Source organism: Artemia franciscana, unplaced genomic scaffold, assembly GCF_032884065.1.
Source record: "Artemia franciscana unplaced genomic scaffold, ASM3288406v1 Scaffold_296, whole genome shotgun sequence".
Taxonomy (NCBI): Eukaryota; Metazoa; Arthropoda; class Branchiopoda; order Anostraca; family Artemiidae; genus Artemia; species Artemia franciscana.
In genome coordinates, this window is record NW_027063679.1 from 282,260 (window position 1) to 300,327 (window position 18,068).

Genomic DNA, 18,068 nt, shown 5'->3' on the forward strand with positions numbered 1-18,068 from the left:
TCTGTGGTCCTGAGATTTTAAGAGTCAAATTGGAGCGTAGTTGGTGCTGCTATCTATAAGCCAGTCATAGCCCTCAAACTTTCGCCTTTAAACATTCGTTTGTTCTTCTTATTCCATATTTCCGTATTGAAAATGGCACCTGTAAGTTGTTACATAGATTTTTTATTTTATTTTAATGTTGTTTTACACCAAGAAAAAATCTTCCAATATGAAGAATGTTTCTCATTGTTTTAACTTTTTTGAGAATGTCACATCTTTACCGTGAGATGTGGCTAATCTGTGATGGTGCTTAAAGCAAAGTATTCAATGCTATGGGCCTTCTCCTTTTGTCTATGTCTAGGTGGCTGAAGCTCCCTAGTACACAATCACAGCCTAGTTTTGACATATGTTTTGATTGAAAAGACCCCACAGGTTAAACATGGACAGCACATTCCTATTCTTGGATGTAAGGTTGCCCAGTTGACTGCTGGGTAGTCCAGTTCAAAGTAGGCCTAGGTAGCAGGGATTTACTAACCCTGAAAATTTTTGTATCTGCTTAGATAACTAACTGGAGAGGAAAAAATGTGTTTGAAATCAATTCTCACTTTGTATAATTAGCCAGTGCCTAATTTTGGCCAGATATTCTGATTAAAAAGCATCTTTCCTATACATTCACAGCAGGCTCCTAATTGTGGACTTAATGTGTATAGTGTTAGATACACCTAGTTATGATTGGCTAATGGTGAGGACTAGATCAGTTGGTATTGACTTACTACAATCTAAAAAAGATCTGATTTTCAACTATTTGAATTCAGACTGAAGTTGTCTCTACACTATAGCCTATCTAAATGCAACTATTCTGTTTCATTAGACTTTTCTTAGTTTGAAACTACTCAAGGTTGACTGTCTGTGATTAGGATATGTTGTTGTAACTTCCAGACCCTATATAAAAAATTAGACAACATTTTCTGAGGTTCAAAAGTTCTGATAGCCTTGGCTACTTAACCTTAAGTACACCACTCACCCCTCTGCCCCAATTTGTAAACATGGAGCCCAATTCAAACTCTTATCAATTTTCCATAGACAAACTTCTTCAAATTATGAGATAATGTCAATCAACGGATTATTCAGATAACCAAGAAACAAACTTACCTTTTTACCTTAAATTGCAGCTTTGGGTGATAAGGATTATCCATCCTTGTGATGCTCCATGAAAAAAGAATTTGTTTGGTATAAATTGTGGCTGTTAGATTAGACTCTTGTGGAGGACTCTGCAGCTTCCCAATTGTAAAGGAACTCCTGGCAGAGCCATTCCATATCAAGGTGGGACTTGAACATGTCAGTTGAAGTAGCAGAAACTGTTTCTTCAGAGTGCTGGTTCCACATATTGATGATTCTTTGGCTGAAGAAGTGGCTTCTATGTCTACTCATGGAACACTGCATGGAGAGCTTCAATGAATATCCTCTAGTACCAGAATGCAAGGGCTGTGCAAAGAGACCAGGAAGTGTGTTTTTAGAGAGAATTTTTTGGTTAAAATGTGACCCCTTTTCCATTGGTATGTCAGCATTGGCAGCTTCAAACAATGTAATCTTTCTTTGTATGGAAATCTATTCATGTTGCTAACCATCTTAGTGGCATGATGCTGGACATGCTCATGCAGCTTCTTATCTTTTTTGAAGAAAGGGGCTGCCAATGACATTCCAACCTCCAGGCATGGATGTACAAGCACCTTATATAACTTCATAAGAACTCTAGGGTGTTGGCTAGAGATGGTTCTTTTTATGATACCAAGGGTTTTATTTGCAGAATGGATTACATGGCATTTATCAACATTGAAAGTCAGAAGCCACATGTTAGCCCATCTTCCTAGACTGTCAAGATCTGTTTGAATTGATTGCTGGTCAGAGGGAGTAGCTGCTTTTCCAACTAGTTTTGAGTCATCAGCATAAAGAAAGTTTTGAGTCATCATAATCTTTCAGAAAGGAAGCCCATAATCCACTGTACAACACCTGCAGCCCTCAATTTGATTATGAGGAAATCATGACAAACTTTGCACCCATATCTGAAATTAACATTCATTTGTATTATAATTGAATCTAACCATCACCACTGTATATGTACCAAATTAGGGCAGGCTATATATTTGCACATTAGTGGGGTGAGGTGAGGGTAAAGTTCAAACTTAGCTCTATAGTCAGTCACATCCTGAATCCAAATTTACATTCATTTGTATTAGAAATGAAATTTACACCCCCTTAAATGTGCAAATATATACCTTGAATTGGTATATATAGGGGTGAGGGTAAATTCATTTACAACAGAAATTAATGTCATGTTTGTCAGGATGAAATAGCCTACTGATGATTGCTGTAAGTTTGTTTCTTAGCTCTCTGAATAATCTATTAAATATAAACATTATACAAATTAAGGCTCTAGTTTAGGCTATAATTAGGCCTAGTTAGAAAGACACTATCAAATTCTAACAATGACTTAAACAAATTTTGTATCCTGCATATATAATTTCCTAAAGGGTAAATATTTTAATCAGCCCAATAATGAGATAGGATAGCTAAGGAATAGATATATGTTAAACCTGATAGATACTGTATTTCATTCTGTATACAATTACTTTCATTTATGTTCTTAATGAAATAACCAAAAACAAGTTTTTGACCAAAAAGATCTTAGAAAAAAATTTCCAATACTGCCTTCATTTTAATCTAGAAACTACATCTGTCACAACAAAATTCTTACTTATCTACATTTATATTTTTTTCAAGTTTTCCAAGTTACATCTAATATGTAACTGGTGGACAGGAAATAAGTGAAAAGGACAAAAGAAGATGTATCAGTAAGGACCTCTGCCATGTTTTCTTCAGTGCTAAAAAAAAGAAAATACCAACCTTTGAAGTAAATTTCTGACAAAGCAGAAGAAACACTTCTTCTGCTTGTGTTTGAATGCTATGGATGAAAAGCATTTTCAAATCCTACTAAATATATTATCAGTTATTCTGACAGAACAGGTTGTCAATACTGATGAAAATGCTGTATTGCTGTTAAATTTCATGTTTTTATGAATACAGTTTTTGAGCATTTAATGGATTTATGCTCTTTTTTTATGTTCATTAGAGTGGAAAAGCCTTGTTTGCACAAATATCTTGTTTCAAATGGCAGCAATTTTTTGTAACTGCCTCTTCATGCAAAGGCCATTTCAGCCTTCTTTGAAAGCCTTTGAAGCTTTTGACATCCAAAAAGACAACAGGTTTACTCTTAAATTGAAATCAATCAAATTAGATGGAAGTTCAAGAATTGCTTTTGCCAAACCTGAAGGCTATTCTGGTATCATAGCAATTTCATATTTAAAAAGATCTACAATCCAACTGACAGTACGAGTATCAAGTTCTGGAAAGTAATCTGAAATTGTATCCTTGATGTTGGCAAAAGTAATATTTTTGCAATCTTCCAAAAACTAAGCTAACCTTGAAAAAGAAGTTATATTGTTCTGTTCCCAGTGTTGCAGCTTTAATCTAAATGCTGAAATGATATTAATATTCTTTCCTTGCGATTCTTTGTTTAATATATTTATACCCTCAAAATATCTGCTAAATATGGAAGATGTACAACCCAGGAAAAGTTAGTAAACTTATATGCAAGAACTTTTTTTTGATGAAGCATAACAACTTCAACTTCAGTTTTGAGAGTCCATACTCAATTTAGTACATTTCTGCAAAAGAGCCACTTTACTTCTGTAAAATAAAGCAGGTCTGTATATTCAGCTTCACCATCCTGGCATAATTCATGAAATAGCTGTGTGTTTTGTGCATGTCCCTTGATATAATTTACAATCTTGATGACACCATGCATGATGGCTTCCAGTGTAGGTTCTAAATATTTGACCATAAGGGCCTGGCAATGGATCATATAGTTAGTAACTGCAATATTTGGGTTACTTTTTTTTTACAATCACTGAAAAACCATTTATATGACCCAGCATAGCTGGAATTCCATCCAAAGATACAGAAATACAGTTTTCCCATTTAAACTCTTTACTTTATTTTAGACATCAATTCCACAAGATTTTGACTCAAGAGAACAAAACAGCAATTTCTATTCAAAATTATCTACACCTTTGTAGTGAACATGTACCATTGAACGTGAATTGCTACTAAAATCAGTCGTCTCATCAAGCTGATTTGCAAAATATTTAGCCTGTTTTAATGCAAAAATAACCTGTTCCTTCACATTTTCTGCTAATATAGAAATTCGTTCTTTCATAATTCTTATAGACAAGGGCACTGAATTCCGTTTCTTTGCTTCTTTTTGACTGCACATAATCCCTGCCATTTTTACTGCAGCTTGTTCAACCAATTCTTCACCAATAGTGTACAGTTTCTTATTTCAAGCAATCAACCAGGCTACTTCATAGGTAGCCCTTGATGCTGATCAAATATACCAAACAAGTTGCTATTCAATCTTTTTCTTTTAACAGATATTTCTAAATTTGCAAAGTATTCTGGCAGTTTGGAAGGCAGATGTGAATGCAAATTAGCAATTTTTCTTCTACCTACTTTTTCTGAAGTCAATATCTTCATGCATACAACACACTGTGGTTTCAATGTACCACTGTCTTCTCTTTATGTAAAACTGTAATTAAAGACTTTGTCTTGGTATGTTCTTTTCCTATAAAACACTTAGTAAGTGTTCATAAGTTCATGTTCATTAACATATTCAAATAATAATTAAAACACTTGATTAAATTGCTGCTAACCTTTATTGATATATTGATGATTAATTATAAAATGGTGCTCTTATAGTAAAATGATAAAACTAACAAAAAAACTTATCTTACCTTAAATTGCATTTGCCAGCGAGATCAGGTGGCAGATCCTCCTGTAGGTTACTCTGACTTATCAATGTATTTGTATCTTGATGGCATGGACTGAGCAGGTAGCCAGGGCTGTGCTTTACTGTGCAAAGATTTAACTTGAGAACACTAGTGGTGAGGAGTGATATGGTGTGACCTTCATATGCTGCTAAATTGTTTAAGTTGAAAAATATGAACAGGTTTATAGAATAGTAATTAAAAATATGTGCTTCTTACTCATGAAAGTTTTTTGGGTAATTTTTTTTTTACCCATTACCCATTTGGGGTAATTTACCTTGGTTCCCCAACTGCTAGTCTAGGGGACAAAAACAGTTATATTTTAATGTCTTTGGTACTAAAACTTAGCAATTATAGAGGAACAACTTTGACACCACCATTTTGCAAATGTTAGTGCCCCCATTTGCCAACATCAATGTCAATTTTTGTTCTTTCTATTTGTGTCTAATAAGCATCTAATCTCAGTTCTGGATTGAAGACAAATAAAGAACATGGAAAAATGCCAAGTATTGCCACATGTCAGATGCTGTTGGTAGTTTTTTTTTTCTGTTGACATTAGCACTAGTACTAGTTAATACTATATTTAATTATATAGTTTTATTTCAATGTCTTCAGTACTAAAACCTAACAGTAATGGATGAACAACTTTGACACCATTATTTTTCAAATATTAATGCCCCCATTTGCCAACATCAATGTCAATTTTTGTTCTTTCAACTTGTGTCAAGAGTTAATCCATATTTTTAAAGCTAATAATTTATTTCAGAAAATGCCTGCACCCAAAGCTAAGGTGCCTCCTCAAGCTGCAGGAAAGAAAGCAGCTGTTGAACCTCAACAAAAGAAAGAAACAAAGACACAAGCAAAAGCATCTGAGAAGCCAGTGTCAGCTGCACCACCCAAATCTGCTGTGAAGCCTTCTGACGTTTCAAAGAAGGCAGCAAAGCCAAGACAACAAATCAAGGCAAAGGGAGCCAAAAAGAAGAAGTTGAATTTGAAGTTTACCATTGACTCAACACATCCTTGTGAAGATGGCATTATGGATATTGATTCATTTGTAAGTAATTTCCATAAATCAAGTAAGCACTTGACTTGTTCTGTTCTACAAAATGTCTGTATACATTCTTCAACCTTTCAAGTGTTTTAGACTGCCCAAAAAATTCTTGTCTTTAACATTTTTGGTCTTTATTTGTTTAGTCCATAGACATATTCTCTAGTTTCAGGATCCTTGAGTTTCAGTTTCAGATTAGTATTTGTTTTGTGTAGATTGAGTTCTTGTGCAGCAAAAAGTTTTATAAAAGTTCATTGCTGTTAAAAGAAGTTGGCTTATTTTTATTTATTTTGTAATATTAAACTTAAAAGGGAAAACCAATGATTTATCTTTTGGGATTATTGTTATTTGTAAATTATTTAGTTTTTGGCGGATTCAAGCAAAGTAGCTTCTACTTCTTAGTTTTTCTTAATTATTTATTTTTACTGAATGAACCCTTATCAAAATAAGCAGTATAAAATGTCCATAGAATATTGATAACTTATAAGAGTGGAAACAGGCAATAGTGTCAACAAAAAATAACTCAATAGTATCTAGCATTTGGTAACACTTGCTATATTTTTTAGTGCAACAGTAAGAATAATTACTTTAATTAGTGTAATTGGTAAAATTAAGGTAGTAATAAGCATCTAATCTCAGTTCTGTACTGAAGACGAATACAGAGCATGGAAAAATGCCAAGTATTGCCACATGTCAGATGTTGTTGGTTGTATAAGCACTAGTTGGTTTCTATGTAAACCGATGATGCTATCTACTTTTAAATTGCCCAAAAAGTAGATGTTCTGTTAACAATCTACTGGCAACCACAAGGAACTTCAAAAATAACAAGTAATTTACAATAATCTATCAATAGCTGATAATGGGAAATGCAAATCAGATGCATTGACATGGTAGATTGTTATTAGTAAATATTATAAGTAATAGTCTGTTAGCATTTTCCTAGATAAATTGACCAATTGAAAATCGAATAATGATACATTGTGTTTGTCTGCTGAATTATCTGGCTAAACTGTGAAGGGTTTGAATAATTCAGTTAATTGGGTCAACCTCGCATTTAAATTACCGCCATCTTACATGATAATAAGTTGTCTGTAACCTCCTCTTCTGTCACAATCTTGGATGTCCAGTCAGAGGCTTGATGCTATTCACCTGCGTTCCAATCTTTGTTTGATTAATTACATAATAGGCACCATTAAGATTTTGACATCTTATATTTTAAATAGAAGATATAGTGAAAAGGAACAAAAAATTTGAGCTTCAAAACCAATTTGGATACAGATGTTTCAGTTTCCACAGTTGCACACTCTTTCATGCACTCCTTATGAGCACAGCATCCATGTAACATTTGAGGATTCTTTCTCCTGTGCAGCGTTTCAAGTTCTTTTCAATGTTGTAGTTAAACATTTATTCTTGAAATTCAGGCAGAAAGTTTTGAAGTATTATCTTATGGAAAAAAATTTACTAACCTCAGGTTATTAATACCTGTATTGACAGTTGAGTCATACTGCTAACAACATTAACAAACAGTGCTTTCACATAAGTGTATTGATTTATATATGTCAGTTGCAGTTAAGGGCTCACTCAAAGACTAAAAAACGAAAGGAGAGAAAACTCAAGGATGGATTTAAGTAGACTAGATTCAGTTAGTTATTATGATCAGCTCCGTTAGTATGTATGTTAAGTTATATAGTATAATTAATTGTAATTATTATTAGCTTGGATGGGTTTGCTTGGGATTGAAGAATATTAGCATCACTATTAGGGGGATTGAAAAGCTTATTAAGCTATTTGTTGATTAACATTTACATTTTTTGATCCAGCTATGAAATCAAGTCTATGAAAGTAAGCATATTTTATTGAAATCGAGAAGTGCCTTAACTAGAAAAAGCCAAGTCAATTTTTTTTATATTAGCAGCCAAATTTTCAGGTCCAATCTGAAATCTTCTGTAAGCAAAAGCTAGAAACATTTTTTATACTTTATATCAATTGCATTAATGCTTTCGCTTTTGAATATACAAAGCTCTAGGGGGGGGGGGTTGTCTGGTTTGAATCCCCCGAATTTTTTTTTGTCTGACGTAAAAAGTAAAAAAAGGATATAAACAATTTTTTTTTTAGTTTTTTGTGTAATTAATTTTTTTGGCATCTAGTCTTTTTGTTGATTATTAAGTAGTTAGGGATCAGTTAATTCATTGTGTACTGGCTTGTAAGAAACCACAACTTGCACTTATAGCCTAATTTTGTTCCCTTTTGGAAAAATAGCTCTTTTATTCCTGTCAATCGATCAGCTTTCCAGATACCAGCTAAATCGAAGGATGGCCAGGCTTTTTATCTTTTATCCCTGGCCAAAATTAGGCTGAAGAGAAGCAACTGAAAAGATAATATCAAAAATGTGCTAAGTTTTCAAAATTGACTTCGTTTGAATGGATGATGGTAGATTAGCTTCTCAGATTTGACCCTGTGTTGGTTCATCAAATGAACTGCCTTTTTTAGCGGCTCCAAAAAAGGCAAAATAGATTAGTAATTGTACTTCTGATAAGAAAGAAATAATTTATCAAGAACTCTTTACTTTGAAGACTAGAGGATGGACAAGATATTGGAGTTGAAACTAGCGCTAGTGTTGACGAAAAGACACTAACGCTTTTTAGCTTTGGATGTTTCTTGGCATTGTTTCAAACTACACAGTTTTTTTCTTCAGAAACTAACATCAGATACCTATTACTGCAACGATTTGCCAATCATGCTGATTAAATTAATTATGCCCTATTGTTACAGAAAAAACGCTACATGCTAGATGGTGTTAGTGATTAATTTTCGTGACAGTAGCGCTGGTTTCCGCTCTTACTCTCTTATTTGGTTCAGATAGAGATATTATTTTGAACTTCCAATAGATCCTGTCAGACAACAATAAGGAAATAAAGTAATTTGAAGGAAATAGTAATGCAAAGTAAAGAATATAAAGCATATTAAAAAAGAACAGCATAGTAAAGAAAAAACTGTAGTACGTACTTTATTTGAGGATTAGGGAGGAAATATGTTACTCTCTTACCTTTAGCACAAGTTCGGAGTTCCCCCTTCTATTCTCATGTTTCGTCAGCTGTGAGACAACAAGGTAGATATACCAAAATTATGTTTAAAATTTGCTATAACATATAAAATTTGCCACTGTTGGAATTCTGCCTTCTGACTAAATTATTTATTTTAACTGACTACAATTATTTATTATGTAAAACGTAGTCTGATTGTTTCTGAAGGTGAGAAAATAGTAACATGACTTGGAAAAATTTAATTTTATAAAAGTAAAGATGCTGATTGGTCAAAGTTATTGTAAAGAGAAAATGAACAAGTATTTACAATAAAATACAATTAAATATTGTAATGAAAAATGTATGGAGTTCCAATCTGCAAAAGATGGTTCATCAAAAGTTTTCTTTTAACAGTATTTTTGTATGTTATTAACTTCAAAAAGGACAGCTTTTCCTTCATGGGATGAATTTTGCCTTAAATGCTGATAAATTTTGCTGCTTTTTTTTTTTTTCTTTACTCTCTTGGTTGAATTTAGTAAGACTTGATGAATTAAAAATTTAACGAAATAGATTAATACTGTTTATATTAAAGTTTTAAGTCATTTTTTGTATTATCCCTTTTCATACTTTCAAGCTCTTTGAGTATCTTCACTAATACCAGCCTCAGTTAGGGCTAACTTCCCTAACTTATAATAGGGTAAATTTCCCTATTATAACTGGCTGCTGTGTCATTGCAGAGAAATGGTTCAATCAACCTTGCAATTGTTGACAGTTCGTGACCAAGGTTGGTACCTATCTTTTATATGTATATTTTCATATTAGGTTCGATCCGAGGTTTCAAAAATGTTACATAACCTTTTTATTTCTTAATCATTCAACTGATTTGTCCCTTTTTATAATTGAATATCACAAGCTCTTGGATTAACTTAAGAAAAATTGTTTTTTTTTACATTAAAACTCAAGGCTTTTTTTGCCTCTTGTGTGTTGCTATTCATTCATTTTCAAAGTCGATATCCACCTGTTTAGTTTTGAATTTTATGCTAAATGGAGAGTAGTGTAGTACTGTGTTTGATCTTTGTTTGGCAATACCCTGCCCGGGGTTTTCGTTGTCAGAAGCGGTGGGCCCATCAAATAAAACGGTGGGAGTTGACGTTTAAATAAATTCAAACGAAACATTTATGGATGTTTTGTGGCACAAATGGCCCAGAAACAATTGTTTAATGTAATGTATATATTCATGTCCCCTATGTTTTTATCTACAAAAATGTTTGGTCGTATGAATTGGAAGCTCAAAAGGCTAGGGATACCTAACAACTAGGGGAATAAATATTCTAAACAAATTAAAAAAAAATAAACAGTTTCCCGGTGGTGCAAAGCGTATATGTAATTAATCAGAATGAGACTGATGCGTCAGAAAAACTCGCCACAGCCATCTAGCGTGTGGCATTCCTTAGTAATTTTCTTTTTTTTGTTAGAAACTGATATCAGGTGATTATTATTAACCTAATTTTACCAATTACACTTATTTAAAATAAAACCCACATTACATAGTGTTTTTTTTTCTGATATTGGCGACAGTTTCCACTCTGACAAGTTACACATACTTTTTGCTCTGGTACTTATAACAATATGACTTATCAAGATTAGATCTAGAAACTACTATTATTAATAATGCAAAAGAATATTATTTGGTTATGCCAGATTAGGAGATTTAGCTCTATGGCTGAAAAGAATTAAATTTCTTCGGTTTTCGTTGAAAGGTAGTGGAGTAAAAAAGAAACAATTCAAAAAGTTTTTTTAAGTAAATATCTATGTATTGTAAAATAAGATATATGAATAGATAATACCATTAAGTCACAGTTGCAATAATCTGATGACCTGCAACTTGGATTATTTGAATTTGATCATGCTAAAAAAAAACAAAAAAAATATCAGCTAAGTAGTAGAGTGATCATTTATCTCGAGGGCATTCCGTAAAAAAAAAAATAATTACAAAACAAAAAAGACCGTATCCAGGGGGCTAGGGTGTTCGACCTCCCTCTCCATAAATTTCTGTCCATATCGTAAAAACGTAACAAAAATGCATATAAAAATTTGACCCCTCCCTCCAAGTTTTTCATACCCCTCCCTCCACCCTCAATGGGGATTTTATTTTCCTTGTACTTAGCTCATTTTTTTGATCTTAGGAGGAATTTTTAAGGAAAAGAATCAAGGTCAACAATAGACTCAATAATTTTGGTTCAAGTGTTGGTCTTGAGAAATCCAAGAGCAAATTAATTCTCTCATCTGATATACCATTCTCTAAAAGGTAAGTCGATTTTCTCCTTTTTTTATGCAAGGCTATATTGTATCTGACATTTGTCATGCATCTAAAATTATAACCATAAACCGTATCCAAAGGGAATATCAACAGCGTAATGAAGACCAGAATGATTTATATTTATTGTGTTTATATTATTTTAACAGAAATAATATTACTTATATTTGTTTGTTTATTTGATATATCAATTACTAACAAAAATTAACATGAACACATCCCCTCTAAATGCCACAGCATGATATGGAGGAGGGATAATCAAACAAATCCAAAAAAAATTACCCTGCATTGATTCAACACAACTCTTTGAGTGCTGCAATGTAATTTAACATACACTTTCTGATGATCTTCCCTTTGACTGCACATCAGTGAGTGTTGTCTTTTTATAATTATTTAGAAGTTAAGACATCTAGGTAGTGCCAAAAAGATAATGTGTACTGATGAGACACGTAAGACTAAGTTCTTAAATTTAATTTGCATGTGGCCGATCTACTTCTACCAAATACATAATATTTATGTTTTTATTTGTTTTTTAATAATATTTTCTAATGACTAACCAAATCTAGATTTTTCAGTCTGTAAATAATAGTTTCGGCCAACTGTCTAGGGCTAACGAAAAAGTGGGTCTTTTCATTTGGGATGTGATGATGTTGCAAGAAAAGATTTAAGGAACAAGGGAACTTCCTGGGAAGGTGTATAGAGAGGCTTTGAGTTGATAGGGATGGAGGAGCGTTCGTAGGTGTGTTCGCCTCAGGCGGCCTAGTGCTGCTCTGAGTTGTTAGCAGTAGTAGTAATAGTTAATAATAGTTTGAAACCGCCTACCTTCGGAAAATTGCCGGTCAAATAATAAATCGAAAACAAAATTTTAATAAAGTAAGATGATTTCTCGAAATTATAAAATTAGTTTTCAAAAGCTTAATTCTGCAAGGTAATTCTGCATTTTTCGGTGCTGATAGTCTGATATCCAATAAATACGTGCAGAAATAGTGTAAAAATCATTTTAAATGATTATTTTCTATTTTACTTCTTTGGGGGTCCTATGATGAATTAGTAATTTTTTTGACAAGCTCGGTTTCAAAATAAACTAAAAGGGTAGAAAAAAGCTCGATCTGTTTTGCGCTCCTCGTTTTCACCTGTATTACATGGATTTTAAAAACTAAATTATACATTTACAAAGATAGTAATCTTATCATAAAGGGGAAAGTTCGGTTTCATGTCCGCTGCGGAAGGACGCTTGGTTTTTGTAAAATTCACGTGATTTATTTTTCTCTTTTTTTGCTCTAACATTTTCTTCTTGAAAACTGTTGGCTAAAAGGAGGGTCTATGGGTACTAATAGTTTAAATTTTATAACATTGAATTGAGTATAGGGTAATTTTTGTATTTATTGCCGCTTATAGAATAAAAATTGAGTTTTCTTGGAAACGATTTGTTTTTATCAAGGATGCATTTTTTAAAACCTTGACAACCCTTGGATTAATTCAAAAAGCACTGACATTTTTTGAAAATTTAAGCAAATACGTTCTATCACCACTCAAATTCGTTATTTAGTTGTTGTTTTTTTTCCAGAACCTATTATATTGGATTTTTTTCCCCACTAATCTAAATAAATTAAAAGGGAACTTTCTTTTTGGAGTTTTGTGTTAGAGTTTAAAGTCTTGTAATTTAAATATACATAATCATTACTGGCAAATATAATTACATAATTATAAAGGCCAGTAATATGATTATATCCCTCCTCCATATTCAACTGATTATGTATAATCAGTTCAACTGATTATCTAAAAGGCTTTAAACTCTAAATAGAATTATAAAAAGAGGCAATGATCCAAAGGCAATGTATCGTCTTGGGGTCATATGAGAGTTGAATTGCATTGCTGTTGAGTTAAATGCTCAGTTGAGAGAACCCCTCGAGAGTCGAAAAAGCGTCCTTTCACCGCTCTGTCTTGCAGGGGTTCAGTTAATTGCACATCTTGGCAACTAGACTATTTTTAAAGCGCCATCTTCTCTTGTGCACACAAAATGTAGATGCTAGTAATTTAGTCTCGAGAACTAAGATTGCATGTTTTAAAAACCATCTCTATTTGGCCTTTCCATTGCTTGTCATTGAACTAGTATTTATGATGAATTTTGTTTCGGATGAGTCTCTGATTATTATGAGAGATAAAATTTACCCTGATGGCGTTAGTATATATACTTCATCTTATGACTGTCTTTACATGTACACTAACTTGAGAGTTGATGTTTCAGATACCTCAAGTACCTTACTAAGAAATATCTGAAGAAGAATAGTCTTCGAGATTGGCTCCGGGTAGTTGCTGACTCCAAGGAAAGCTACCAGCTTAGGTACTTCAACGTAAGTTCTAGGTTTTTTTTATCTATTTGTTTAGTCTATTCCAACTTCAGTTCTAACATCTATTCTAATATCAAAATTTTAATATTTATTCCAATGTAAGTTCTAGGGTTTGTTTGTTTCTATTCCAAAAGTGTTTTGTTTATCTTTATCGAAGTTATAGGGTTGTATCTATTTGCTAAACAGTATTTCTCAAACGAAATATTTTAAGTTGGGAGGGCAAGAAAACTGACTAAATGGATTTGGGTACCCTCAGAGCACTGCGAAAGCGACTTTCAGATTTTTATTTGAAGTTCAAAGAGGATGGCCACATTGAACCAGTATTTGATAAATTAAAAATCCTAAAATTTGAGGAGGGTAAGAAAACTGATTAAACGGTCTTATGGGTATCTCCGAAGCACTACGAAAGCGAACAGATTTTATTGGAAGTTTTCAGATGGTTTTATTGGAGATGGTGGCCACAATGAACTAGTATTTAATAAATAAAGAATCCTAAGTTCTGACGAGGGCAAGAAATCTGATTAAATGGACATATGTGCATCTCCAGAACACTGCAAAAGTGACCTAGACTTTGTTGAAAGTCTAGAGAGAGTTGACGCAATGAACCAGTATTTAATAAATTGAAAATTCTAAGTTTTAACGAGGGCAAGATAGATGATTAAATGGAAAAACGTACTTAAGGAAGACTGTGAAAGCGACTTCCTGCTTTTATTGGAAAGTTAAAGAGGGCGTTCAAGATGAGCTTGCAAGGTTAAAAAATCCTAAACTTTGAGGAGAAGAAAACTAAATACGGAATTTGGGCTCGTTCAAGGCATGTTGGAAGCAGCCTAAATTTTATTGGGATTAGAGGGTGGCACGGATGAACCAATATTTGTCAAATTAAAAATTCTAAATTTTGTTGAGGACTAGAAGACTTGAAAGAAAAATTGAATTTGAGGATAATTTCTAGCCACTAAAAAAGTGACCCTAGTAAAATGAAAGCGAATATGTTCTGCTGAATTAAAACTCAAGGATTTCGACATAAAATATCCTGCCTATCGTAGTCGAGAATGGTTAATATATTTAAAATTATTTATTTAAATTATTGAAAAATTGGTATAACTTGTATGTCCAATATATTGGGGGATCTTTCAGTAAACAGCTAGTGTGGAACAATTTGAACCTTGGGGATGATTAAGGTGATGTATTTTTTTATTATTATTACAAAATAATGCATGATAAAAATGTTGTCCAGTATTTCATTAAAAGGAAAAATTATAAAAACTAAATTTCAGTTTTGTGGATTGTTAATTGGGAAGTTATCTGGATTCCTGACAAGGCCGTATCTGGGGGGGAGGGGGTAACGAGGTTCGAACCCTTCCTATTAAGGTTTCAATTTTTTGTTATGCCTTTTGAAAAAAAACCTATGGTCAGTGTCAGAATTTCTGAAATTCGTATAGTAGAGGCTTTGTTTTTATGAGATAAATTTAAAGGAGAAATAAACTGGAATATTTTCATGAACCACACGAAGAATTGAAGATAGTACGGATAAACGAGAACCCTCCCACTCCTTGTTTTTGAGAAATTTCGATGCTTTTCATTCAAAGTATTTTACACATTTTGATTTTTTTGATGAATATTATCTGATTGATTTGATAACTCATTTTAATGGTTAATTTTGAAGATAGTAGCTATAAAGTGATTCGAAATCTACTGGAGTTGCGGTAAGGTTATAAAAGTTCAAAATATACATAAATCTTCATAGTATTGTATTATAGCGTCTTTGCCATGTGTACTGGCTTTACTACAATTTGTAACTTCGGTCTAAGTGACGTTTTCACAAAAATATTCGTAAATTTGGTTTATAATGCACGGGTTTCGAGTTTTGGCAGAGACGGTTGAAATTAAAGCCTGTTTGTTAAGATAGAAAACAGTGAATGAATGAGAAAAAAACAGGTTCTGCTATCTAGCGGGCTGTGAATTGATAAGATGGCACTACCTTTACCCATTCAAAATATGTTTGCTCCAAGTTGTCATGTTCCAGGTTGAACCATCTCGCATTAATTCTTAGCCTTACTAAAACAGGTAGCAACAAGCCTTTTAAAAGGATCAATTTTGCTAATGTTGTATGCGTTATTAAATAATTATTTTTAAAATATTGCCTCTATAGGCATTTCACAGAAAATTTGTTGTTAAAGAAAAAAAAGTAGGACAATGCTTGAAATTTGCTCCATACACGTTACAGTCAGCTCTGATGGTGCTAAAAAAATATTTTTGGGAGATATGAACTTTCGCCTCCCAGCTCAAATAATCTTTGACTGGAAAATATCCACCATATATGTCTACAACCATCTCTAGTGTTGCTATCATTTTTTTCCCTTTTCTGTATTGGGAGATATGACATTTCCCTTTGCAACTCAAATAATCTTATGTTGGAAAATAGACGCGGCATACAGCAGAAACAGTAAACTAATGTTAAAATTGTTGGTTTTTGTAGTTTTTGATATTCAGTTTTTTTTTTGCTAGGATGGTTGTGAATAATACGTCTAAACTGAAAGGGAAAATAGTCTTATAGGGGTGGAATTTTCTGTAAGGAGAAGGATCCGTGGAGGAATTTTCTGGAATTTTTTTTTAATACCTACGCCGAAGTATTTATATGATGGTACGTTTCACCTTTTTTGAGCGAAACAGGGAGAGGGGCACTCCCCTGTTTTGACTGTGCTTTATATTATCCTAGTGTAAATAACATTTGTATATAGAAGTAAAATACCCCTTTTTTAACAACAATATAACATTGTTTTAACAATCTGTAAGGATATATTGGTAAAATATGTGTCAAAGTGAAGGAATTTAAGGAGACGATGGCTTGTGCAGCCTGTCAGTATCTCGTGATTTATTAGTATTCTCCATCCTTTTGGGATTTGTAACACACATTTATATATATTATATATGTGAATTTTATATATATTTATTGATATTTACGTCTATTTATAAGATTTATATTTATTTAGTGTTATGTCTATTTAAAACGGCGTGACCGAGGATATCAAAGAAGTTTGCCTAAAATTTTTAAGTTTCTCATCTAGCTCTTTTAGATTTTAATAAAAATTGTACGTTAGACCAGGATGGGCTGATTTGATTAAGTCTTCTTGGGTCTGCCATTGATCTCAAAGAGCTTCGGCTATTCAAGTTGGCGGTATAACCTGCAGTTTTGAAGACGTTATCTTCAAAATGTTTTGTTTTCGTAATAAATTCACTAGTAAATATTTTCTCTTAACTGTCTTTAAAAATTAAATATTGTTTCGGTGCACCACTATGCTTAATATCAGTAAGTTATTTTGGTTTAATAATCATTTTGTTACTAAATATAAAAATATACCATTTGTTCTGAAGAGTTTTGCTTTCATTTACAAATGTTATAATGCTTACGTTTTATTTTGAACCAAATTTATTAATATGACAGATTTGAGAATCAATTAATAAATTTTGAATTTGTGCATTTTGTCTTTTTAAATTAAAAAATATGTTTAATGTTTCGTCATACCGCTTAAGCTGTTCATTCATTGACGCATCACAGAACTTTTTTTTGTGTTGGTTACTTTCAGCTTAGCATGAGACGAGACAAAGAAAATGAAAGAATAGATGGAAAATATGTACTTTTGGGTATATATTTGCACATTCGGAGGGGGGGGGTCTATCTCGACAGTGAAGTTGGAAAACAATCCTTACTACAAAATATGTAGAATAATTGTATCTAACATATTAGGTATGTAGACCCGATGTACCTTACCCCCCTCCTAATGTGCAAATATATAGCCCAAATTTGTTTCTAAAGTATTATATTTTTTTCTTACTTTGGTCTTTCATTTGGGTTGAGGGTCTGAGAAATGTGTTAAAAGAATATAAAGTAGGGTGTGTATCATATAAGTGCAAAAAAATACAGTTTTAGATGTTAATTTCCAAGTATTTTTCCAAGCATTGTGTTTTCTTAATAGACTGATAAAGTTCTGTTTTTCTGTTCTTTTATAGATTAACAACGAAGAAGAAGAAGAGAAATAAATTTGACTTTTCTTTTGTGGCATATTTTTGCTTTGCAATAAAAAGTTTGCCATTCATATATTTTGTTTATATACTCCTGTAAGAAAACTTGAGGATATTTGAATCATACTATGAACATTGGTAATTTAGAAAAGTGGGAACTGACGCTATTGTCGAAAAATGGTCATTTAAGATATGGTACCCTTCAGCTTTTCTCTAGTTTTGCCGGATGAATCAGACGTCGTGGGCTGTGAGACCCATTTTCTGAAAACTTGGCCCACTTTATTCGACAAATAGGGGTCTTGTAGGTTCTCCCTGCGTCGGGGTTTGCGATTTTGAATGTGGTACCATTGAAAATTTTTTGATTATTCTATGGGGTCCAGAATATCGATTAGTTTTTTGCCTTCGGCTTTTATTTCATTCTTTTGGTAAACCCAATCTCCCACTTGG

General features: G+C 32.8%; 1 protein-coding gene across 1 annotated transcript; it reads left to right on the plus strand.

Moving 5' to 3' along the window:
* Positions 1 to 54: 54 nt before the first annotated feature.
* On the plus strand, positions 55 to 17,695 carry LOC136043090 (large ribosomal subunit protein eL22-like). The gene is made up of 5 exons (XM_065728021.1): positions 55 to 141; positions 5,629 to 5,916; positions 11,120 to 11,241; positions 13,499 to 13,604; positions 17,610 to 17,695. Exons 1-5 carry the CDS (start codon positions 133 to 135, stop codon positions 17,637 to 17,639), a joined length of 555 nt encoding a protein of 184 aa, XP_065584093.1. The 5' UTR covers positions 55 to 132; the 3' UTR covers positions 17,640 to 17,695.
* The last annotated feature ends 373 nt before the right edge of the window (positions 17,696 to 18,068 follow it).

Bases quoted from the DNA above. Each gene is read 5' to 3' on its own strand.
- LOC136043090 (XM_065728021.1), top strand. The intron at 5,917-11,119 runs GTAAGTAATTTC...TTTTGATCTTAG, and splicing joins TTATGGATATTGATTCATTT to GAGGAATTTTTAAGGAAAAG. The intron at 13,605-17,609 runs GTAAGTTCTAGG...GTTCTTTTATAG, and splicing joins ACCAGCTTAGGTACTTCAAC to ATTAACAACGAAGAAGAAGA.